Below are 25280 nucleotides of genomic sequence, written 5' to 3'. Positions count from 1 at the left end.
GACATATATATGACCTCACAGTATCAGCAGACTATATGCTTATATGACGATGCACAGGCAGGAAACAGTGGGAAAATCTGCAGATGAAAACAACCTCTTCCATAAGTTACACCCATTCTCCAACCACGGCCAGCAAGTGGAACCAAGAATGGCTGCCAGTGAGGTCTGTGTGATCTCTCTCCGCTCTGCAGTCTGCAGAGATGTCTGGGCCGTGTGTGAATTCATGTCCACGCCTGAAGCCACAACAGAGTCTTCACATCTCAAAGTTAAGATCAGTTGAGGAGATACTGCAGCCCTCAGCTATACAGTAGCCTGTATACCCAACATCTGTACAGAAACATGATGGTTTCCTCTCTTTTCTGTGAACCACTTATACCACCAGCAGCCACATCAGCTCCCCCACACTACACATGCAGTATTATATTATATACTGTACTGTACTAGCTCATGCCATAGCTCATTATCTAACTGATTAAATAAAGCTTGGTTGATCCATGACCTCACTGTGTAAATCCATCTGTACATACTGTACAAACTACTATACCACTAACCACTCCAACATGGCGACGCGCACGTATACGCAGCAGCTCAGTGCTATCCAGACTGTAAGAACACTGCTCAGTATAGCCTATTATAGTAATTATCATATTATGGCTATTATTTTTCTACTATTTATTGCAATACTTTTTATAGCATATTTATCATTATGGCTGTAGCACTTAATTTTTGGAACTGGAGCTGTCTTGTCTTGTTGTTCTTGTGGCAATGACAAATGAAGTAGTTTGAACTTGACCTTTGTATCAGGCCAGAGGCTGGATATGTAATTGCTACTGATGAAGCTGATGAGGGATAATTATTAAATAGTGTTTAAGGGAAGTTAAACATAAGTCGTGTACTACTCAGGTTCTAGTTTATTTCTTTACACCCCAGTCCAGATTAAGATTCAATCCACAAAACACATAAAAAAAACCAACGTGAAATATTGATGCACCATTTAAATCTAACTACTAAAAAATAAAGTCTGCTCCACCTCAACGAACTACAATAGACACATTAATGCATCAGTTATCTAATAATAACATTCATCATTCATTTTGCACTTTGGAAATTTAAGTATTAATATTATTATTATTAAAAATGCAGGAAACGAATTTAGATGTTTCTTCTTCTTAAGTGGGAATCAACTATTGTGTAGTAAAAAACAAAAAACAAAGGGCCAGGCCAGCTCTTCTCTGAGGCTAAGCTCTTATTCCACATTATCATTCATCAAATTTCAATAATCTCAGGCACACTGCCATTTCAGTTTGAGTGAGTTGTTTAAATTTCTGTTTAAAATGAAATAGAGCTAATTGTGCTGAGCATCAATTTCTTTGACAAGAGGTTTTGTACACATTTGGCAAATTGTGAAAAAACTGAAAACATCACATCCGAATCCACTAAGAGGAGAAGTGTGGACAAACATGGCCTGTTTGGTTAACTTTTGTTACCGTCTTGTATTTTCTTATTATTTATGTCTTCATAGTTTTTCGTGCATCTGGAATTTACCTCCATTCCTACAACTTAAGTCATCCTGTCACTGATAAATACAAAGCTAATTGATTACATGCACCTACACTGTGTTTTCATTCACAACATGTTCATGGCAGTGAAGCAGGTGCAGGTATCTCACTCACCACAAGAGGGCAGAAGGCGCCACGATGAGGGAACCAGCAGTGACATTGAAGAATCACACTGAAGACATGACAGCTGCAGACAAAAGGTGAGTTTTCTTCCGCCCAGACTGACTGGAACTTCCCATACACTCACTGACTGTAGCCTACTCTCTGGAGACCGGTGAGCACGTTACCGAATGACACTCCTGGAAATCTGAGCACATTTTCAGTGTTTATTTCTTTCGAGTCATCCACATAATAAATAGAAACAATTCAAACCAATTACACCAGACTGAACACGGGTGAAGTAGCTTGGCTTTTTTGGGCTGAAATGGAGCAGGCACTTACAAAAAAAAAGAAAAGAAAAAAGGATTAGTGTGTATTACTGAGCAGGACTAATATGGGAGACTTTTATTTAAAATAAAACCCTACTGCCTGCTACTGAGATGGTAACACAGGTAACAAGAGAATAAAAATCAGGAAACATCTAAAAGCATATAAAAATAATTCTGCTGCACACAGCTCTATTCTGCAAAGACAAAAACACACACGGCTGTTGATCAACAAAAACAAATAATAAAACCAAGAGAGGCAATCTGAGGAATCAATAACATGTTAATGTGTTGTTAACAAGTGTCCGAGTTGATTTTTTTTTTCCGTTAAATCTCATGATCCAAAATGTTAGCGTGGCGTTCACACAGACTAATCTTCTTCAAACAGTGATCTGCAGGATTAGTTCATTCATGTGAAACTGTTAGAACCAAGTCTGTCAGGACATGAAGCTTATTTGTAACCGACCTGTTGCTGCAGTTTTTATTACTATTACTGTGAAAAAAAAAGCATCCAAAGCTTATGTCTTGCACTTCTTGTTTTCTTATAACGCTGCTGCACTTTTCCCACGTCATCCAGTGTCACAGATGTTGAGTCCACAGAGTCTGGTATGCTGCTGAGATGTAGTTTGCAAAAGATGCTGATTCAAGTTGTGAAGTGATGCATGTACTGTGATAGCTTTCAGACTTTTTTGTTTTTCTTTTGCGCCTCTGCACAGCACACTCACTTTACTAACGGAGGGTGGAATAACTGTAGAAAAAACTGTACATGTACATGTAAGTTAATTCAGCTTGTGGTCAATTAACAGTCACCAAGAACACCATTATAAAATCAAACAAGCAACCATAACCCTTCTATGTGTTAACAATAAATGTAGTTTTAAATCAAAGGCTTGGCATCTAAAAAAAAAAAAAATTATAATAAAAGTGGCTGGAATACATTTGGTCTTGCGTTATTATACACAATGGATTATCATACATACTGGATCATGTTTGAATTATGGTATAAGTTTGCATTGGAGTGAGGGTTTGATGTCGGACTGGGCTTAACCTGTATCTCTAACACTGGCCAACAATAGTACACAAATCCAGTGTCACAACATTTAGTGTGTAAATAGAGCACACTGTTTAAATTAGATTATAGTGAGGTGATGAAAAGCCAGCCCGCTGTAGGGACACTCTTTTCAGATATGAGGGAAAAATACCTCACATGATTGATAGCTCCCTTGTTTTCTTGGAACAAAGTGGTTTTACAAAAAAAATCCTCTGCCCACAAATACCATTGAACGCGTCAATGCGCCTGTACAGGTTAAAATAAAGCTCTGTCGCTGAACTCTAATCAGCATGACGAGTAAACTAAAAAAATTTTGTAGTTTTGTTTGACACCATCAACTCATAGTAAAATAAATACGCCACAGCGAAGGCGACAGCAGGCAGGCAGAGGGAGGGGGTGTGTGTGGGTGAAGACCAGGTCGTCTTTGGCACACGAGTGCAGTTCAGTGGTGACCCAAACTTTTGCACACTGACGGCACTGACGGAGGAGGAGCTCAAAAAAATGAGTCTGTGATGTTGTGCAACAGCTTTAGTTTGAAAACCAATGCCTGCCCCCCGCCTTTTTTCTTTTTTTCTTTTTTTTAAATGTGTTGTTTTTAATAAACACCTTGTTGGGCACAGTTTTTTCCGTCTTTCTCCGTCTTGTCGACATCCGTCCGGGCAAAAACAAAGTGTTATCGTTCCAGTGGCTCAGACCTCGCTCACTGGCAGGTCAGCGTCATCCAGGTCCTGGGGTGGTTCGGGCATGTAGGGCTCAAAGCTGCTCCGCCGTCGCCACGGTGACTCCTCCGTGTTGGCGATAGTGGCGATGGCGATGGCGGTGGTGGCGGCGGCGGGTGGCGGCTCGCAGGTCACTTTGCCAGGCGCGTCTCCTGCAGGGACAGGCGTGCTGGCGTGTGGCTGTGACTGGGCCGTGGCAGCAGGCTCATGAAGTGCTCGCTGTCCCACGCCAGGCTGCGAGCGTGTGCCGCACGTGACAGCAGCGCCCCACTCTGGGTAGCATGGTGGCATGGCAGATATGGGCGAGCGAGGGACTGGGGGGCCCGAGGGGCTGCGGTAGAAAGTGGGACGGCTGCTGTGTTCCTGCAGTTGGGAAAAACAGTGGAGGGGAAAACAAGAGAGAAGGAGAATGAGGGAAAACGAAACGAGCTGTTGTTAGTGACAAAAGGTGACATCCTGATATGTGTAGTTTATTTGAGAAGAGCACAAAGTTGAGTTACAGACTTGGAATTAGCACCGACATGTGGGGCCTGACGCAGCTTGAAGGCTGTAGGTGCTGAAGAATGTAGCGTTTGCTAGAGAGTGGAGATGGTGGTAGTAGCAGTAGGAAGTAGAAGAAGTAGTAGTAGTAGTAGTAGCAGAAGTAGAGGTAGCGGGGAGTAGTGGTAGTAGTGTCAGCAGGCTTTTAGTTTTGGGAGTCTCGACAGGTTGCAGTGGAAGAGCAGAGTGTCTTAGGAAGCAGTGGTTGGTTGTTGCTCGTTATTTCACAGCTTTTCATTGTCAGATTTCAATCTCTGAAACACAAAGCAGAGAGCATGGGGGAAAAAAAAGAAAAAGTAAAAGGGAGAAGCCACTGAGTAGCTGGTAAAAATGTAGGTTAGGAAAGAAAAATTCCCATAAAGTGCAGAGAGAGACATTCCAGTATCAACATCTCTGTCGACTTTAAGGTTCTGCATTTTCACAGTTTCTACCACGTGACGTGACGGTGACAGAGTGACATGCTGGGGCTTTGCAGGATTGTGCAATATTTATGATCGGTAAAAATCAATCATAGTGTCACTTAAGCTTCAGGAGAACTTAGATTTACAATTCCCTCAACAAACATGTCAATATATCCTGAGGGGGAGTCACACGTGTTACCAGATTTATGCTGAATCCAAAGGTCCAAACTCTTCAGCAAATAATCTACCATACTGAAGACGTGGACAACTCCCCACTGCTCACTGAACTACTGACTGTGTGACACAATCACACAAGACAGGCACCTTAACAGCTCCGATACAGTAATATATTAGCATATAAATCAACACACCACAGCGTGAGAACCCATTGTTTTATGACTCTGGACGTGTGGATTCAGCACAGGTAAGTTCTCATTTTCAAAGCTGTTAAACATTTTCGCTCACACAGAAGGTACAGGAAGTCAATATGGAAACAAGTACATTATTGTGTATATGAGAAAGAGAGGAAAAAAACATACAGGCAGCGAACAGGAGGGAGGAGGAGAGACAAGCAGGATGTCACACATCTAAGACAGGTACACAGCTGCAGCAGACTGCAGAGATAACAGGGCATGAAGGGAAGAGAAACAGAAGGTGTGAAAGACACATGTACCCAGTAATAAAGACAGAGATAGAAACAGGTATTCATAGCTACGCTGGTAGCGTAGTTCAAGCACAGGGCGTGTGTCTGCACATGGATTGTTCATCGACTTGTGTATATTTTAACACCGAGGTGTCATCGATAATGGTGAGGACATGTGAAAGCTGTGAAAGTGAAACCATAAGGGGGGAGGGAGAGAGGGAGGGAGGCAGCGGCTGCAGGTTTTTTACCAATAGTTAGACGGTCATGTTCCAACTGTTTAGAGAGTCTTTGCCTTTACTTTTTATTATTTGAAAGACTGGAGGTGTGCTTGATTTGAGTTGCCATGTTTGTCGCCGACAGTCATCACATGCAAGAGAAGCTGAATGAAGCACACCCTGAGTCTTACAGTTCCTGACACAAGTTTTACTTTTTTTTTGTTGTTGTTGCTGAAAAACGATCCGGATGCAATGGATGTACAACTTCAAGCTGAGCTTTAAGTGATAGTTCAGCAAGGGGAAAAGAGAAGCAAAGGAGGGGGAGAAGTGAATGAGAGAAGCAGTGCGGACGAGGGCGTGAAGGGAGGAGCGCTTGTTGGGTTATCACAGCCATACGCAGGGTGTGGTTGGCAAAAAAAAAAAGGAAAAAAAAAAATAGAGCATCAGATGTGCCGTCAGATCTGATCTTCCCTCATAATGTCTACAACCACAAAGGGGCAGCCAGTGAGTGGAAAACAGTATTAAAAAAGATGAACTTATAGTTTAAAGGGGGAATTTAGACGAGCTGACATACGTGCTGCTGCACTCCCCGATTCGGGACGTATACCTCTGTATACAGGGGTTCGACAGCCGTCTGGCCTGCCGCATCTGCAACAACACAGTGCAAAGCAGGATTAGAGCAGATGGGCCATCTGCCCACAGGGAGAGGAGGAGGAGGAGGAGGTGGAGGAGAGAATGTGACAAAGAAGGAAAGAGGGGAAAAGAGGATACAGAGAACAGGCACAGGAGAAGAAAAAGAAGGTGAGAGAGAAAAACAAGCGAGAGAAAGACAGACAAGAGGAGGCAAGAGAGAGGGGGGATCGTAGAGAAACAGTCAGCGGAGACGTGTTGAGAACGATTCCAGTCTAACCAGCTGCAGCAGAGGACAGCGTTTCCTCTGCAGTCTGGGCAATGGAACCGGTTTATTTCTGTCTTCTCACCTGCCAAGTCCACCTGCCTGTCTCTAAAGCATGTAGGCTGCTGACTGAGCTAACTAAGTAGCTCTAAGACACAGGAAGTGTACTCACACAGGAGGCTGAAAAGTGGCGACGGAGCATTGGTCATCTTGCTCATGACCTACTTTCGCTTAAAAAAAAACAAAAATCAGTATAGGGTCGCCCTGGTGCCTCGGGGGGACGAGGCGCCAGCCATGAGCTGCAGCGTTCCCAGGTCCAGGTCCAGCTGGGGACCTTTGTTACACCAGATTCTCTCCCTTCTCTCTCTCTCCCCTCATTTCCTGTCATCTATCAACTGCCAGTTGTCTAATGAAGACACAACATGGCCAAAAAAAAAAGGGCCTCAAAATTTTTTAAAAATAAATAAAAACACATCTTATTTGTGGTTGGATGGTGGGAAAATGCCGAGCAGGCTGTGGCAAACACAGAAAAATACTGAAAAATAGCCTATAGTAGCCTTTGAAGTTCCAACATAACGAGCTTTCTCTGCCAAATCATGTTGTTTCCTCACAGTTTGGTAGCAACCGTCCCAAGGCTCTGGACCAGTCCTTGGCTCGGGAGTTGGGAGGTTCTTGTGTAGACTACACAAAGCAGAATTTAGCTTCAGACTATACAACCACAGCTACAACAACTGGTTGTCGTTATGCTGCAAAAAATAAGGGCAAGTTGTGAAACATAATGCAGCCAAACTACTGTGTCTGGATTGGTTTGAAAGGAAGTAAAACAGGATTCTCATCTCTGTAGCTTTCAGCTGTGTGAGCTCTCGGTAATCAAGATGTGAAATGAGTATAACATTACTTAGAAGTGTCGCAAATTATCTGAATTTGAGTAAGGTAAAGCCTAAATTTGTGCACAAGACAAAAGTCAAAGCCTGAAGTCATTTCCTGTTTTTTCTGCAGGTACATGTGAGTGTGATACATACTGTGGCAGCAGACCTCCCAGGTCCCCGCTGGGCCACAATAGCCCCAGAGACAGCCTTGATCCAGCTGTGCATCTCCTCTGGACTGTCCGCCTGGTGGAAAAAGAAAGGAGGAGAAAAAAAAACGAGAGTAAGAAAACAGAAAGAGAAACGCACGGTGAGGAAATGAGAACGAGATAAGTGACAGGAAGGGAAACATGCAAACAAAGTGTGAAGAAAGTACAGAACGTATGAACGCTGCGGCACAGTGATCTCAGAAACGTCTGAATTGAATGTGTCCATCCATGTGAATCAACTGTACATTCCTCTTATCGTAGAAAAAGACGCACCTGTATGTAAAACGTCCTCGATGTGGTGACGACTTCAAACAGATTATCTCTCATCATGATGTCACTACAACAAAAGGGGAAAACAAGTCAAATCATTTTTTATCTCATCTACTGTACATCTTTATCTAAATCAGAAAGGTAAACACCAGCGCCTTTTGTACGTTGGGAAAATGCTGGGACATGTTAAATACCTCTGCTTGCACTCCTGCACTTTGTGAACCTCCTTCAGTGGGATCATTCTCAAAGGCTCCTTCTCCTGAAGTTAAGAAAATAAAATAACCGTTGAGTTGAAGAAGCCAAAACCTGCCAACTGGATAAATATTCCAAACGCATAATACGTACAAGCTTAAAACAAGGCCGAGTTATTATTTTTCAAAGGAATTGAAGCAAACTTTGCAAGAACTAGAAACCCTGAAGGTTTGTAACTTTCTTGACCTGGCTATTTGATACAACAGACAGAGAGTCTGTGTCCTTGGGGCCTGTTGATAGCCAAATAGACAGATAAAACTGTCAAATAAGGGCAGACTCTGCCAAGTACGGGGAATGAGACATGCAGTATTGTCCTGAGGACAGTCTGCGTATGTGTGTGGAAGAAAAGCCAGGGGGGAACAGGGCATGATAGGACATGTGAAGTGAGGGCACTGAATTCCACAGACTGCGGATAAAGCATGTTAGAAATCAGGGCGGTGTGTTTGCTGTTGCCCCAGACTGTGGGGGTGAATCCAATCCACGTGCACCATAAATAAAAACATTCCTTGAAGGCTTCACGTAACTTAATCAAAGATAATTACCAAATCAGACTTGAAGTAACTCATTGAGTTTTCTTCCAGGAGGAAATATCGCCGTTTCCAGTTCCTCATCTGAGAAAAAAAGATGTTTTGTTTAACTTTTCTGGAAAATAAAACGATCCGTCATTGTTGTCAGTTACGATAATAAAAACACAATCTTTTCTGGTTTTGACACATTCTGAACTATACTGTTATATACTGTGCTCCCCTCCCCCTTATACTAGAGGGGAGTCCATTAATACTTGGGCATTCATAAAGTACAGATTTGTACACACTGGAGGAAATGCATTTCCTTAGGCGACCAATTTCTTTACCATTATCAAACCAAAATCTCATCATCTCGCATTCATTTGAGTCATAAGACTTTACTCCCTCTCACATAAAGGGGCTATTTATTTTTGTCAATGCCATTTTCATTGTAACTGCGCCATTAATTGCAAATGGTGTAGTACGTCCATGGTGAGAAAAGCTATGTCGTTCTACCACGTACATAATGTGGAATATCTCTTAATGGATCTAGAAGGCAAAGGAAACCAACTCTGGCCCGACAGAGGACCGTGAGGGCGGCAGGGACTCACCACGGCTCCTTGTTTGACGCAGTAGCCGGACTTAATGACGGTGTGCTCCTGAGCCGGCCTGCCCAGGAAGTACGGCAGCTGGCTGTGAGAGCGATGCATGGCCTCACGCTCTGCTCTGTCTGCACAGTCAGTACCTTCACGCTGTAATATATAACTATTGTAATTAAAGTTCAAACAACATTTAAACAAAAGAAACAAAAACAAAACAGCAAGCACAAGTTGGACAGAATCCTGAGAAAGAAGCACTGTAATTTTGCAGAACATATATATCATTTGTTACTATAAAAATAAAACGTTACTTTCAGTTAAAGGGATAGTTCAACATTTTGGCAAATTGGCCCATTGCCATAATCCCTATAGTTTTAGGAGTAGGTTCGTTACTTTTAATTGTCGGTGCAAGCTATTTTTAGAACAGCGGAGCAGAGCCATGAGCTGCTCAGAGCTACGCTACGGAGGCTCATGGGATTTCTTGGTTTTCCTCATCAAATACACAATGCAACAACTCCAAAACGCTCTTGTGGACAAGTTGTGACCTGAGGGAAAACCAAGAAATCCCATGAGCCACCGTAGCGTAGCTCTGAGCAGCTCGCGGCTCTGCTCCGCCGTTCTAAAAATAGCTTGCACCGACAATTAAAGGTAACGAACCTACTGCTATGACTATAGGGATTATGGCAATGGGCCAATTTGCCCAAATGTTGAACTATCCCTTTAAGATGATGTCACCTGTCGCTGAGGGTGAAGTGAGGGTCATGTTTGTTTACCTGTGTCTGGGTGACGATGGGAACTCCTCCTATGATTTCCGTCTTATAGGAGACTTGTTTCTTGGATGCTGCAACATCAGGCAAGGCCTTCTGGTTTTCTGAATTCTGCTGGCCATCACAAGACTTTGGCACCTTACGAACACACAAGCGCATCAGACGTGAGAAGACAGAAATATACATTTTTTGGGGGGGAGGAATTTTGTGGTTGTATTTCTCTGGTAGGGTGTGGAAGGACTTTTCTGAATGCTGAAGTTGACAAGCCTTTAACACATTTTTATATCCCTTTCCTTTCTGGATGGTTAAAGCTTCATGGGGAACAATGGAAACGGTGCTTTATCCCAGTGCTCGGGATAACAATACAGCATCCTGTTAGTCATGCTCTGACTCACTCTAGTCTTGTTTCTTGACAGTCAACTCATTCATTTCTCGAGGAGAGGAAGAAATAAAAGTTTCTCCAAGTGATAAAACATGAGCCAAAAAGAACAGACGAGTGCGGCTGAATCTGGGATGAACTTGCGTTTGTCTGTGCCCACTATGTGTGTGTGTGTGTGTGTGTGTATGTGTGTGTGTGTTTGTCTCACAGTGATTTTGGTGGCTTTATTGAGAGCGTTGACCCAGTCCACGAGGTCCTGCTGATCATTGGCCTGCAGGAAGAACTTCCTCATCCCAGCATTGATGACTAAGAGATCATAAAAAAGAAAGAAAGAAAAAAAAAAGCCATGAGAAACAAAGGAGAGAGTGAAACTATAAAGTTCAGAGTTAAACTACAATCTATTCATCCGATCTGATTCATTCTGTGTTTAATATGAATCACATGAATCTAACAAAGATGTACTGACAACCTGTGTTTTTTGGCTTTACTGTATATAAAAATATGACATGGATACAGTACAGGAGGCAGCAGGAGAACAGATCCACTACCACAGACTTCTCTGTAAAGTGAAAAACAAGTGAGCCAAGGGACTCTCCCACACACAACCAGCAGCGTTTTCTCTCCATGTGAATGATGACCTAGCTCGATTCAGCTGCTTCAGTCTGCCACCGCCTACCCACTTCTGACCATGACGGAGAAGGAAAAACCCCACAGCTACCAACCACCAAAAATATTCTCGCACATTTTCACACCCATGTGAACATGAGCGAACCCCATTTTCAATCACAAAGAAATTTTTGGGTCAAATGCTGATTAGCTATGGATCAGGATTTGGGAGCTGAAAGAACTCAAGTCTTCTCATTCTCTCTCTCTTTCTCTCTCTCTCTCTCCACCATAAATCCTTGAATTCTGCAGCTCAAACCGTCCTTGTGTCTCCTCTGTATCCTTTCGACACCATGGGAATAAATTACATTAAAGCTGGACTGGTAAATCTGGCGGGGGCGAGTTGTAAAAGGCACTCAGAGCTCAAACTCTGTGGCACAATGACGATCATTCTTCCTTGTTCTGTGTGTGTTTGGTCCAGCTCTTAGACACATGCAAGACCTCACACTCTTCTTTTTTTCCCCCCTCCCAACTTCCTTGTAAATAAATCTGTCTGTCTGGTCTCTTTCAGGTGATCGGCATGACCTAATCCAGCAGTATTAACCTTCTCTCGTGCCCACAGTATCATTAGGAGCTGTTAAACGCTTGGTAGCTGTGAAAGTGTAGTGGTCTCTTGGCCGCTGGGATGACAAATCAGGGAGGGGGTTATCAGATCTGACTCATAGTTACACATAATAAAACAATGTGTGCTCTTGCCAAACACAGCCAAGCACCAAACATTCACACAAATGCAAAAATTTGGATCTCCCTCATCACCACATATCAATCCCAGTGTGCAGTTAGGTTGAAGTTTCTCATTGTAAAAACACCTGTGTGCGTGACAGCCGTTGCCTAACTTTGCTAAATACTCCTTCCACCTATGTGAGGTTCGCTAGATGCAGGAAAAGGGGGCGATTTGTAGATATCGGCAAAACATGTGGCACACAAACGGCAGTTTAAAAATAACTTAATCAGAATCAGGTTCCGATTAGGATGCCGGCATCCTGTAGAAACCTCTGCGAGGCAACTGGTGAACACACACAAGCAGACACAAGCACACACGGCAGCCGACTTCTTGTTACACACTAGTATTTCCTGCTATTGAAGCGGATGGAAGAGGAGGAAAGGGGCTAGTAAACAATAAAAGGGAATGGAGGTTTGCTACGTAAATCTGATGATGGTTCATATTTATGCAACATTTTTAATTTGTGTATCGAACGCACATCGTGAGAAGAAAAGGTAAAATCAAGTCAACGAACATACGGACTGTTCACTAGCAGATATCAACTGATTTTTGGCAAACTAAGATCTCCTAATCAATCACATGCAGTCAGAGTAAAACAATAATCATAAACACTATGCATGTGTGTGTGTGTGTGTGTTTGATGTTTTCTTGCTGAAAAAGTACTCTAAACTGAAAACCAATGATCAGTTTCAAATTATTTTGAAGAAATTTCAGGACATACCTTCCGCACAATAAAAGTTTCTAGTACCATATTTATTGTAGGATGAACTTTTAAGATAAATTGTTTAAAGTGATAGTTCAACATTTTGGCAAATTGGCCCATTGCCATAATCCCTATAGTTTTAGGAGTAGATTTTTTTACCTTTAATTATTGGTGCAAGCTATTTTTGATGAGGGAAACCAAGAAATCCCATTAGCCTCCAAAGCGGAGCTCTAAGCAGCTCGCTGCTCTGCTCCGCCGCTCTAAAAAATAGCTTGCACCGACAATTTAAAGTAACAAACCTACTCCTAAAACTAAAGGGATTATGGCAATGGGCCAATTTGCCAAAATGTTGAAATATCCCTTTAAGATAGGTTGTCGTCATAAAGGTCTTCAACTCCTCTCTTAAAGGTGGAGTGTTTCACCACTAGTGGCACTGTAGTGAAATATTTTGATGAGCAAGTTTCTGTATTACTTCTTTGTTGACATGTACTAGCATCACAACAGAGAAATACGAGCATACAACAGGCAAAGAAATTACACAATAAGAATTTCAGTCAATCAATAATGGGTGGGGGTAATGAATGAAATCATGTGCTTGTAACTGAGAAAGTTGGTATCACTGCAGCTGTGCTCCCAGTGAAAGAGTCTGTCTGGACTCTGGAGCCCTGACCAGTGTGACATAATACACAGCAGATGACAACAGTGAAGGTTTAAAACTTAAAAAATGATTTTACAAAAGTTGTATCAGATGGGGAAAGCTGTCAACATGGTAATAGGTCCTTTAGGACACATAAAACGCAAAACTTTTTGAGTAGAATTAAAACTCCACAGGTGACCTTTAAAATTCAGATTAATAGGAAAGACAAATGAGATGTAAAGCCCAGCTTGTCTGCACACAATTATAAAAATAGGACTTTTGGGAGAAATGTCTAAAGCCGAGGCTCTGGATTTATTACACCTAAAAATATGAACTAATAAAACCACTGAGGTGCCAACACAACCATCTCATTGATTAAAATCATGAAATATAAAGGACACAAACAAGCGCAATACAGTTAAACATATTTGAGCACAAGCCCAGATCATCAACTGCTGCTGCCTCCTGCATCTCTTGTGTGTTGGCTAAACACACAATGTTGAACAAAGCTGCCTGGTCAGTGGTGGAGAAAGTATGTGGAGAGGAGTGCTTGACCAAGTCTAGAGGGCAGACAAGGGCAGCACACATTCTTCCCTTAGGTTAAATTAAGAGTAGACACTAGCTTAGTCAATATATGATTAATCACACACGCAGTGCTCATGTGCGCAAAGCACTGTGACATTATGTTGATGTAAGTTTCTTTTAAAAGATTCATGCTGTCATTCATACAATCATATTGTGCAAGTCCTATTTGTTATTCTAAGTCAGCATAGAAAAAGCTGTAAAAAAAAAAACAATTATGAGAAAATATTATTATTTCTGGATAGATCTATATTTTTCTCACAATGCTTGTTCTGTGAACTACAAAATAGCGTTGGTATTCTAAGACTATAAAAAGACATTGCTAATAGTAATGATCAGTGTTTTCTTACCAAAGCAGAATTCCGCCTTAGGCCTCAGTTTCGTGGCATCGCTGACCTAGAGGAGGACAAAGCTCAACTGTTAGCCTCCCAGTTCAACCAAATACTGTAAACTTAATCTATTTATACATAATCTTATCATGTTAGTGTCTGATAAGCTTCAGTGGTTATAGTTCTGTGTACCTTAGAGATGTAGGTGAGCTTGAGGGAACCAACACAGTCTGCACCAACAGGCAGGTTCTGAAAATGTGAAGAAAACGTGTAAAAAAAACAACAACTAATGATTCATCAGTCTATTCAGGCAGGAGCCTTGGCTGTCGATTATTTACAAAATACATGGTGGAGGAGTAGAGTCAAGCTCTGAAAAGCGAATCAGCGTTATGGAGTAAATACAGTACATTTTGGCTTCATTCCATGATGGTTAATTTCAGTGTCTTGCTGTGTTTCTGAAACTAAGAGATCCAGATTTAACATCATTAAAATTTAACCTTTTTCAATCTATAAAAAGAAAGGGGACTTGCTGAATTATTTAAAATTCCTCCTGCAATACATCATTTATGAATACTTCATGTAACAGCACACTTACAAATACAGCAACTCCGAACCAGCATGATGTACAAACCAAGTGGAGAGTTATACTGTAAAAACTGTGACACCGGGGGGTCACGGAGCAGAAAACGCTGACCACTGTGCTTTCTGCACTTATCAGTGCTCACTACATGGGCAAGATGCCTACAACACAAAACACAAATCCCTCATTTAGAGTTTGATTATGAATTTATTTTATCTTTATTCTAATCCTTTTACAGTAAAGTCTGTTTAAAGGGGAAACACAGACACTGTTAGCACTGAGCTGCTCATGTGCCTGTGATGTGCTTCTTAATTGTTGTCAAGTATAATAGTTTAGGTTGTACCATCTTTCTACGACTGTCTGGCTAAAAAAACACATGTATTTCGATTTGTGTTCACAGTGACTGCAGAGCGTCTAGCTCAAAGTGGCTTGTAGTTAGCCTACAACTGCACAAGAGCTGACCGTCCACATCGATAGCCAACTTTAGCCAGCACGCCACTGTCTGCAAACTGTTCAATTTCACCGTAACAAATATGTTTGGCTGTGCAAGTCACCTGTGTGATTTTTCCTCACCAGAAACACAGCTAAGAGTGAAGCTAACGCAGCTCTGTGTAATTACCTGTGGGTTGTCCATGAACCACACCAGGCTTCCCTGCTGTGTGTCCAAAATGAAGTAACGGCGCAGGAACTTGCCACTGCTCTCATTCTCCTCGATGTCCAGGAAGCCGCAGATGCGGTTCTGTCGGTCCACGTAAGGCATCTCGCTGCCGGGACATTCCCTGGCCTGCTGGGGCCGGGAGTGGAGAGAAGAGCGGGGAGAAGAGCAGGGGCAAGCGGGGACCGGGAAGAATTCCTGAAGGACGGAGAGAGGAAGAAAAAAAAAAGAGTGCACGGAGAGATGTGTGTGAGGAGGGAGCGAGTAAATGAGGAATTTCTGTTGTCTCTCTAGTCTGTGGTGAGCCGTGCTAGCGGTTCCCGCTCCCTCCTTCTCTTTCTCTTTGTATCTACTGTATCTGTGGTCTCTCTGCCACCTGGAGCTCACTAGGCTACAGCCTGCATGGGGATCATGTGACACAAACCACAACCCCGCCTTTATCCTTTTATATCAGCCTCACCCACTCTCTCTCTCTCTCTTTCGTTCTCTCAGAGTCTCTTTTTTTCTCTCCCTCCTGTAACACACGCTACACTCTGTCACTCTCTCCTCTATCTCCTCCACCCACCCTGTCTTGCTCTCTTTCTTTCCTTCTCCCGTTTCTCTTTGCCCCGGCGTCTCCTCTCCCACTTTCTGTGCTATCTCCTCCCAATTGCTCTCTCATCCGATTTGGCAAGCCTCTGGCCAGCCCCTTCTATCCCCTCCCTCCTGCCACAGCTGAGCACCCACTTGAGCATGGTTTAAAAAAAAAAAAAAAAAAAAAAATCTCAGACGTGTTCGACACAAAGAAACAACACATACTCCCTCAGGAGCTGCACAGGAGACAATGTGCAATATTTAACCTGCTGAGGTCTGACGCCTCCCCAAGACCTGCAGCTCTCTGGAAATCAACACACAAAAGAAAGTAAATGATTGAAGTGCATCTGTTCAGTCTCACATGTGCAAATGAAGCATCTCAATGTCAAACCCCTGTGTGGGTGAGCACAGCATTACTGTAGGCATATTGTCGCATTAGCCTGTTTAAGCTGCTGTCTTTTTGGACCGGGCCTAAAATATGTGAGTGAGATGAGTCTTTGGAAGGCAAAGATAAAGACGCTCTTTCTCCATGACGTTATGAGCACTGTGTGTGTGGGTGGATGGGGGCAAATCAGGGACAAAAGGCCTGGTTGTTGTGCATGGAGTCTGGGCTGGGAGCATCTCAGTTAGTCCCTGCGTCTGCCCGAGTCATCCCATTTGACACACAGGCACGAGAAAAAGGAGCAACGCAGTCGGAGGCGACTATCTCGACGCTACACAAACACCGATTGTCATGTGAGAGTGAGAGACGTCTCTGTGGAGTTTAGTGATCCTGTAAATGAGGTGCTGTGCACAAGTTCATCGGCATGCATGCTCATGCATTTCAGTGATGTGGATTAGATGTTAGAGATAATATGGAAAAAAAATCCCGACAAGGTGAACAGGCCACCATGTGTACTGGGGAGACTTTTAATTCAGTGACAGGATAATCAGTGGAAAAACAGGTATATCAACTACAGCAAGACCTGGATTAATGGATTTTCTTTTTTTAGGCTGGTGTTACACTGATATTATAGGATAATGAGGAAAAAAATGCTTTAGAAACTCACTGTACACTGAGCACAGGCAGACAGTTAAGCGGTAACTTGTGAACATGGTGAAACATTAGCAGCTACAGAGCCAGATATTTCCTTCAGGAGTTGGTAGAGAGCAAAATACGGAGCTAAAAATAAGCGAACGACTCAACAAGTGGCCAGACACACCGAATTAATGATAATGTTTCTGCCCCTTGAGCCACATTTTCTTAATCACATAGACATATTTTTCACATTCCTTTTCATGCTTATTCACCATCGAAACCACACATATATACATCTATTTAAATCTTATTTATGCATCAGTCTAATGGCTAATGCTAACACGGTTTACATGCTAAAGATCAACAACCCTCCTCAGATCGGGTGGTCATACTCATACTCATGTTAGACAACACTAGTGCCACAGTTTTGATCATATTATCCTAATGTGGAACATGAGAAACCAGTGGTTATTAAATCTTGGCATGTTTTTGAAGGCAAACACTCTGTGTCACTTCTCCATTGGCTGTCTCAGTCCAAGCACTACGAATGAACCCAATTTTACCACTCTGCTAGATCTGACTCTCCATCTTATCATTAGTAATGAATGAAGAGACGATTCAACAATTGGGGTTAATCCTCTCTGCACAGCCTGACTGATACTCGGCCCGTTGAAATGACATGTACATTTGGAGGTTTTGGAGAAATCTGACAATCAGCTTATGGTATTTTATTTCCTTCTTAATACGAATCCCTTATATCTGTAGTAAAAAAAATCAACTTGTCAGTACTTTCTATAGGAAAAACCATTTATGGTAGTTTCTAAATGACCTCAAACCCAGTTGTCCAACGCATACAAATACTGATATATCTGCAGTAAGGTGATACAGACGATACGATATGTCAGCCTGTTCCATTATCCAGTAGTCTAACCCTAATCCTCTGCATTGCCAGTGCCAGAGCTAAATGTAGACATTATCATTAGATTATTTATCATCTTACAGACTTATTACTTGTTTTATCCATCCATGAGGCTGACCGCTACGATAGGACGATATGAAAACATGAGGTGTTTATAAGACGTGTTAGCCAGGATATTAGGTTTGCATGTGCAAACATATACCTGTGATATTTAAAAATAGACAATTACCAGGATACTAGCGCACAGGAAGAAATGCACTCATTATGTCTGGGCGATCAGATCAGGGCTTCCTGTGCGACACATTGTGGAAAGGCTGGATGAGCCAGAGCTAGAGGGATACACGCACATAATAAATTAAAACATGCAAAGTGAGAATACTACAAGTTTAAAAGGTCCAACTCTGAATAAGGTCAGATGAGGCAGCACGATATAAGGTGACTTCTTTCTGGGTCAAACGTTCCCCCTGGTAAACTCACTCTTTACATTTGCTGGAAGGCTTTGTCCACCATCACATGGCGACCAACTGGTCACACATGACGAGTCATAAAACGAGCAAGACAACAGCTGGATGGCCCAGTAGAGGGTCATTGTTTTCCTTTCGCGATCTTACACCACTGCTGCACAATTGAAAGTACGACGACAGCTGAAGACCAGAGTAGCTGAGCCTATGGGTACCTACATGTTCTCACCACATAAGAACTACAAAACAAACCACTGATCTAGCTGTCAAGGACATGGATAGATCAACTCTCAACTCTCTCAGATTTTGTCATTATTTCCCCAGGCGTCCAGAAACCAACCACTACTCTGCAGATTACATAGCTGATTATCTATGTAAAATCAAATGCCAAAACAATTTGCTAATCTCAGTTTTCCACAATAGTAAACTCAACATTTTGTGTTGATTGTTACTTGGTCATGTTAACTTGGGATTCAGGTAAAAATGACCAAAAGTGTTCACATTGTTCACAAGTGAGCAATAAAGAAAACTGTCAGACCTGTTGGTATTTAGATTCAATTATAGATTATTTTCACAACCCAGCCTTGCTTCACTTTTCCTGTGAGGTAATCACTTGGAGGAGAAAGAAAGACAAAGCAACAAAACACAACTTTTCAATTAATCAAATCTTGTATATCCAAATGTTATGAACTGAACGTGGGACTGTGCAGTTACTAGCTGTGATCAAATGCTCAACATTTTCTTTCAGAGAAACTGAAACTGTCTGAGTGAAATAAATCTTCTTTTATCAGAACAAACACTGAAGTACAGAGCAACAGGGGCAGTAAAGTAAAGAAAAGGGAAAGGGTTGGGTTGAATTAGCTCCTCACAGGTCAAAGGTGGGACAGGTCATTCCAGTCCAGCTGAAGAGAGTAATTTCTGCCCAGAGTCAGGCTGTGAAAGCAGCACTAAGGTCAGCAGGTTTGACAGGCTGGGACCTGTTTACCACAGCAATATAGGTGCTAGTGTTGCAGTACTCGAAGCCGGTCTTCTCGAGCACTACAACTCGTAGTTGTAATGTAGTTCAATAACTTTTAGATATTTAAAAATGTTCTACAAAAGAGTATGCTTGTGTAACCATTTGAAAAACTTGGTTGCACCAGTGTCAAAAGTGGGAGAGTCTTTAGCAGGTTGTGCTGCTGCTGTGTTATTCTGTTAAATCCAAACTTTGTTTCAATTAAATATGGTCCTATAGATTTTATATACAAACTATCTTTTTTTTTTTTAGCTGAGGAATAATGTAAATATCAAGCCACATGATTATTATGAGTACTGGCACTGAATACAGTAATGGTCTTGCATTGGTTTGGTCTCAGCTACAACACTAGCTGGTGTGGGTGTTTAAAAAAGAAAAAAAGTATCACCAAAGCAGGAAAAAAAAGATCAACACTCTCTTTGCTATTTGACAACTTGTAACACACACTACTGTGTCTTGTGTTACTGTTATAAACAAGCCTCCAAGGTGTCAGACACTGTCAAACACTATTTTAAGTACAGTACTCATTATCGTTCCTATTTTATTATTGTTATTTATGTTATGGTGCATTTTCAACATGCATTATTGCACTTTATATGTGGACTGCTGCGATCTCCACCACAGGTGCCCTAGTGTTTCATATTTACCCCTTTGATGGACTGGGTTTTATCCTATATCACATTTATGTTGTCATGTTTAATCTGTGATGTGAGTGAAATGTTTCACACAACATGCTGACAACATTTGTCCTAATAGGCTGGCCTCGTATTGAGGTTTCTTTTTTATTCTCATGACTTTGATTTGTTTCTTATTGTATATTTACTGTTTCTGTTACTATGTTTCTATCATGGACTGTATGGGTTTTACTCATGGTGCTATCATGGACCTCTCTTTGGCATGTGTCTCTATCTATCTATCTATCTATCTATCTATCTATCTATCTATCTATGTTAGCAGCATCTGTAACATCTGCTCCCTTGGCCCTCAAGTTGACTGGGACTGGGAGTCATGGCTCAGTCAGATTAGCCTTGCTGTTAGCAACTATGGCTGCTGCGCCTCACAGCATTGCATTAATCATTTACCATGAACTACAAACATTTCCCTGTCCCTGCTGCTGCTGCTGTGTGTCTCTGTGTTTGTGCCTGTACTAGCCTGGCTGTATCTGTAAGTTAAGTTTAGCCATAATAACACGACCAACCAGCCAGTGGTTACCTAGCTTAACGTTAGCGACTCGTCTTTTTTTTTTTTTTTTTTTTTTTAGCCAGGCTCTTCTTGACAAATGAACGGGCAACTTTGACTTATGCGGCGGCGACAACACCAACAACAAAGCGTCGTTTATTATTAGTGTGTTAACTTGTTTCTGTTCGGCTTTACTTACCCGAGTCTTGTCCCTTGTGTGTCCGCTGCTGCTGCTGCTGCTGCTGCTGCTCTCCGGGTCTGTGTGGTGTGTCTGCTCTGCTCTGCCTCAGCCCGTACACAGTCTCTGGCCTCAGCCTCAGCCCATCTCTCTCTCTCTCTCCACTGATCCACGACACAGACACGGAGCTCCAACGCTGCTGCCGCCGCCGCACAGATCCTCTATCAGGAGGATGATCACTCTGTGGTTATAAAAAATAAACACACAAAACCCCCAAAACTAAATGACTAGTTTCATTTATACAAGATATAATGTATTGCAAACATATTGGCCATATTTTTTAAGTACTTTATTTATTCATTTTCAAAACATCCAGGTACATAACAACCCAAACAATTACCCCTTCCTTCCCACCCCCTTCCCCCAAAGCAGGTTAGAGAGAAAAAAAAAGGAAAGATAGAAGAAAAAAGAAAAAGGGTGAAAGCTACTCTACAGTATAACAGTTTCTATGGCCATCCATCCGTGACTGTATGAAGTTATACTTATTCATATAGATTATAGACAAATAAATGTTCAAACATAATCAGGATATCGAGGTGTCATGAGGATAATGTATTGCAAACATATTGGCCATAGATGGATAGACAGATCGCTTCAATATTTCTTTTTTTTTTTAAAGTACTTTATTTATTCATTTTCAAAACATCCAGGTACATAACAACCCAAACAATTACCCCTTTCTTCCCACCCCCTTCCCCCAAAGCAGGTTAGAGAGAAAAAAAAAGGAAAGATAGAAGAAAAAAGAAAAAGGGTGAAAGCTGTACTCTACAGTATAACAGTTTCTATGGCCATCCGTGACTGTATAAAGTTATACTTATTCATATAGATTATAGACAAATAAATGTTAAAACATAATCAGGATATCGAGGTGTCATGAGGGTCCTCTCCGCTGTGTGATGTGATCAAGAAATGGTTGCCATATCTGATGGAATCGCTTCAATATTTCTGTTGTGAATTGTTTGTGTACAGTAGGCCTATATTTGTTTACAAACCACAGATCTATAAATTCACTAAGGCCCCTTCTCTCCTCCTTCTGCATGTTTCAGGTGAAATGGGACAACTGTTTTGGGTAATAGGTATGTACTTTTCTTTATTTGAACATGTAGGTATGTATATAGTACAAAAATAAATAATTATATGTATGTATATTTAGACTCTGAAATATTGAGGTATAGCAACCACATTTACAATATAGCCGAGACATAAGACAGACGAAGTAGGCTACATTCGAAATACACAAGCAACATATCAGGTATATATAGCCTATTGGAAGAAAGTAAAAGTAACAGAAGATCACATTAGAAATAAACTAAGATGAGTCCATTAAAAACAGGAGCAGTTGGCGGTAAAATAAGGTAAGATTGTTTTTAAAATGAAGAATGTTAAAAAGGAGGTAAGTTTAGATCGTTCTGCATAGTTTTCCAAGTTGTAGGTGCACAGAGATAGATAGATAGATAGATAGATAGATAGATAGATAGATAGATAGATAGATAGATAGATAGATAGATAGATAGATAGATAGATAGATAGATAGATAGATAGATAGATAGATAGATAGATAGATATAACAAAAATAAAGAATTGTTATATAGCCTATAGATAGGCCTATGTATATATATAGAGAGATATATATAATTATTCTTTATTTTACACATAGTCCAAGAAAGTTATAGACAGACAAAGAATGGGAGCAAGTACATTGTACAGCACTTAACCATAAGTAGGCTAACTATTGCCATTAAAAAATCATATTTATATACACAAACCATAAGCAGATATGTGACAGCATTTACTTAAAAAAGGGTCACGATAACATGCCAGTGCATTTGGAGCCTGGGTGTAAACTGATAGCCCGTTATAATGGTATTTTCAGACACATCCAGTTAACACATAAAATTAAGCATTAGCTTCCGTAACAGTGTCTGACATGTTGAAACATTAGAGGACACAACCAGCTGCTGGCACTGTGCCACCTAATGCCAAGCAGCAGCATCATGGCATCATTATAGATAGATGAATAGCTACTAGTAGATAGATGCTCTGAATCTGCTATATGTGTGTGATATGTTGCTAATTTTCACATTGTAGGCTATATAGCCTACATATGGCAACATAATATAAACACAGCACCAGGAAGATTATCCGATTATTAACATGAACAGATTATCAACTCTGCAGTATTCAACTTTACACACAGATGGGCAGGCTTGTTTTGTTGTAAAGGATTAAGGACCCCCTCCATTATAAAGGTATGAAAGACACAAACCAATGACAGGAGAGTATTAGAATACCCACACAAAGGGACAATATGTCTTTATTATAGTTATTATGGATACTATTTAGCAACAGCACTCACTGTCACTTTACATAACAGGCCTGATGAAAACAAAACATTGCGAATCTGTGTTTTAAAATGATTGCCATATACAGGCTATTAATAATTTTGATTATGGCAACTGAAAACAAGATGATGGACCATACTGAACAAGGAAGTGTAGGCCGCTAGCCTAAATGCTGAAGAAGAGTTGAGGACATTCAGATACTTTTGATACCTAGCATTTAGTTTGCACCAGGCCTGTTAGCCTATATTAGCCTATAACAAAGAAACAAATCATAGCACTGGATGTTGATTCTGCTCCATATTCAAACCTTTATAAACAAATCTGCCAAATGCCTTCAAGCTCTGGTGCTGTGAAAAGGAGATCATAGTGAGCGCTCTGTCTCTTGTCTCTCTCTCCTCTCTAGGTGTAAAGTATGAGGCAGTGGGTGTCAAAGTGGAAGAAATAAAGCAGAGCGGTAATTTAGCGACATCTAACGTTTCGAGGCAGCAGCCCACTCGGTTTGTCTATTATTTTCCATGAGGGTACAGTTTGTCATTGCGTAACGTTATTTTAATTATTTATTATTTATTTTTTTGTCGATTCAACACAGAAACTTTAAACTTTCTGTGTCTGTCTACTACTAGGCCTACATGATATAGCCTAGCTAACTTATAGGCTACCTGACAGGCCTCACTGGCTGTTTTAATCAAGCCTACAGGTCATGGTTTCATGTTTTATTTACTTTCTACATGTTAATCCCTTCAGGAAACATATGCCACGTGCCTTGCAACTGAAGGCTGAACTGAACTTTTTATTATGTTTTATTATTTTGAGGAAACAGCTGACCACCTCCTCTCTTCCTGGTGATGGTGGTGGTCATATCTGGTATTAAATAGCCTACTACTGTATTAATTTGCATGCAAACAGAACAAAACAAAAAACAACCTATGCAAAACTTAAAAACTAATTATGACAAGGGCCAGGCTGCTGATAAATAGGATTTATCTCGGTTTGCTGCAGTGCAAAATTTTGCATTGTGGCTTTGAGGCTGCACTGAAAGAACAGGTTTAGCAGCAGTCAGTCAGATATCTGGTATGTAGCTACTGTTACCTTTCACAATCCTTCTTAGTTGTCTCTCTCTCTCAGATCATGTAGCTATGACCCGTGTTTTGGTTTCTAGGCGCTGCATGGGCGTTTACAGGCACAAGAACAACTCACACACGGCCTGTCGGTGCTCTGCAGGAGGAGGAGGAGGAGGAGGGGGCTGAGTGGAGGTGGAGGTAGAAGAGGAGGTGGGGCCGACTGCTGACTGCTGCTGCTGCTGCTGCTGCTGCTGCTGCTGAGACGATCGTGAAAGTTTCTTGTCTTCCCGTCTCTCTGTGAAGCTGCGACCTCTCTCTCTGCCGGAGGCGACCATGGAAGAGGAGGAGGGGGACCGCCACCCGGAGATGAGGCACTTTGCGCTGCTGTGGCCTCTGCCCAGACTCCGCTCCCACAGTGACACCTCCGGATTTCGCTCCAGAGTGCTGTGCAGACTGCGGGGAGCTCGCTCAGGTAGGACACAACCCAAACCCTAAACCCCTAAACCCACACTGCTTTTAACCAACAACTGTACAACAAGACAGAAACTATTAACTTAGGAGAATCTGGAGGCTGAGAGAACAAACTTTTTTCCACATGATGCTGTTAGGCCTAAATTAGATACCTGTTCACATGAAATTATTGACTCCATAGACCTAAAGTCTCTCTGTCTTTCATAATTATAAAATTTCTCTTTTCTTTTGATGTTGCAAGGTTTGCTAGTTGCTCCACAGCATCTCCAGATGACTAATAAAGCAGCAGCTTCCTGCTCTCCCACACACCAAAACTTTCCCCCTCTCTTTCTGTTTCTTTTGTGTGTCTGTGGACACCACATCATCTATTTTGTCCTGTTCCTCTTTTTCAAGATATAATCTCTTTTTCTTTTTTTTAATAACATGTTCTTGAACAGTTTCCTTCCTCTGTCTGTTGTAAAACACAATACGACACCCGAGCCATCACTGGTGCACCCAGTTGTTATAAGACACAAGCTGAACTGAGATCTCCTCCTATTTGTATAATCAAGGTGTAGCAAGTGACTTTACCTAAAAGAGCCTACACCCAATAACTGGAAGATCCAAGCGCTTGACAAAAGGCACATTATCTAGAAGACAAAGACACATAACATACAAATCCACTTATTGAACAGTTAAAAACAATACTCATTTTTGGCTAGGAATCATAAGCAATCAATAATTCATGTATCTGATTTAACATCAACTTAGTTTTCACTTTGACATGACATGTGGCTTCTTTCATTAGATTAAGTGTTAAACAACACTGAAGCTTCAGGCCCGAGGAGAGGAGAT

At 41.5% G+C, this 25280-nt stretch overlaps 2 protein-coding genes across 3 annotated transcripts in view; one reads left to right on the top strand and one right to left on the bottom strand.

Moving 5' to 3' along the window:
• Positions 1-1924: 1924 nt before the first annotated feature.
• LOC310998274 (pleckstrin homology domain-containing family A member 1-like) lies at positions 1925-20658 on the bottom strand. Of its 2 annotated transcripts, XM_083988245.1 has the most exons (13): positions 20534-20658; positions 15134-15367; positions 14127-14183; positions 13956-14001; positions 10505-10602; positions 9924-10055; positions 9163-9303; positions 8588-8656; positions 7988-8052; positions 7797-7860; positions 7471-7560; positions 6128-6201; positions 3776-4117 (listed from the first exon to the last, which is right to left on the bottom strand). In XM_083988245.1, exons 2-13 carry the CDS (start codon positions 15272-15274, stop codon positions 3886-3888), a joined length of 1209 nt encoding a protein of 402 aa, XP_083844371.1. In that variant the 5' UTR covers positions 15275-15367; positions 20534-20658; the 3' UTR covers positions 3776-3885. The 2 variants fall into 2 exon arrangements, with proteins under 2 accessions (XP_083844370.1, XP_083844371.1); XM_083988244.1 differs by lacking the exon at positions 6128-6201 and having other exon boundaries at positions 1925-4117.
• A 3650-nt stretch (positions 20659-24308) lies between these two features.
• phactr2 (phosphatase and actin regulator 2) overlaps positions 24309-25280 on the top strand; it is a gene marked incomplete at its 5' end in the record, with an annotated part of 42757 nt that continues 41785 nt past the window's right edge. The window contains one exon of the mRNA XM_083988249.1: positions 24309-24447. Within this exon, the coding sequence (XP_083844375.1) occupies positions 24309-24447 (139 nt within the window). The remainder of the gene's footprint in view (positions 24448-25280) is intronic.

The sequence above is a fragment of the Trachurus trachurus genome (genome assembly GCF_905171665.1).
Source record: "Trachurus trachurus genome assembly, chromosome: 15".
In the NCBI taxonomy this organism is placed as follows: domain Eukaryota; kingdom Metazoa; phylum Chordata; class Actinopteri; order Carangiformes; family Carangidae; genus Trachurus; species Trachurus trachurus.
The sequence above is the reverse complement of the archived record's forward strand: the minus strand, read 5'-3'. Positions and strand labels throughout refer to the sequence as shown.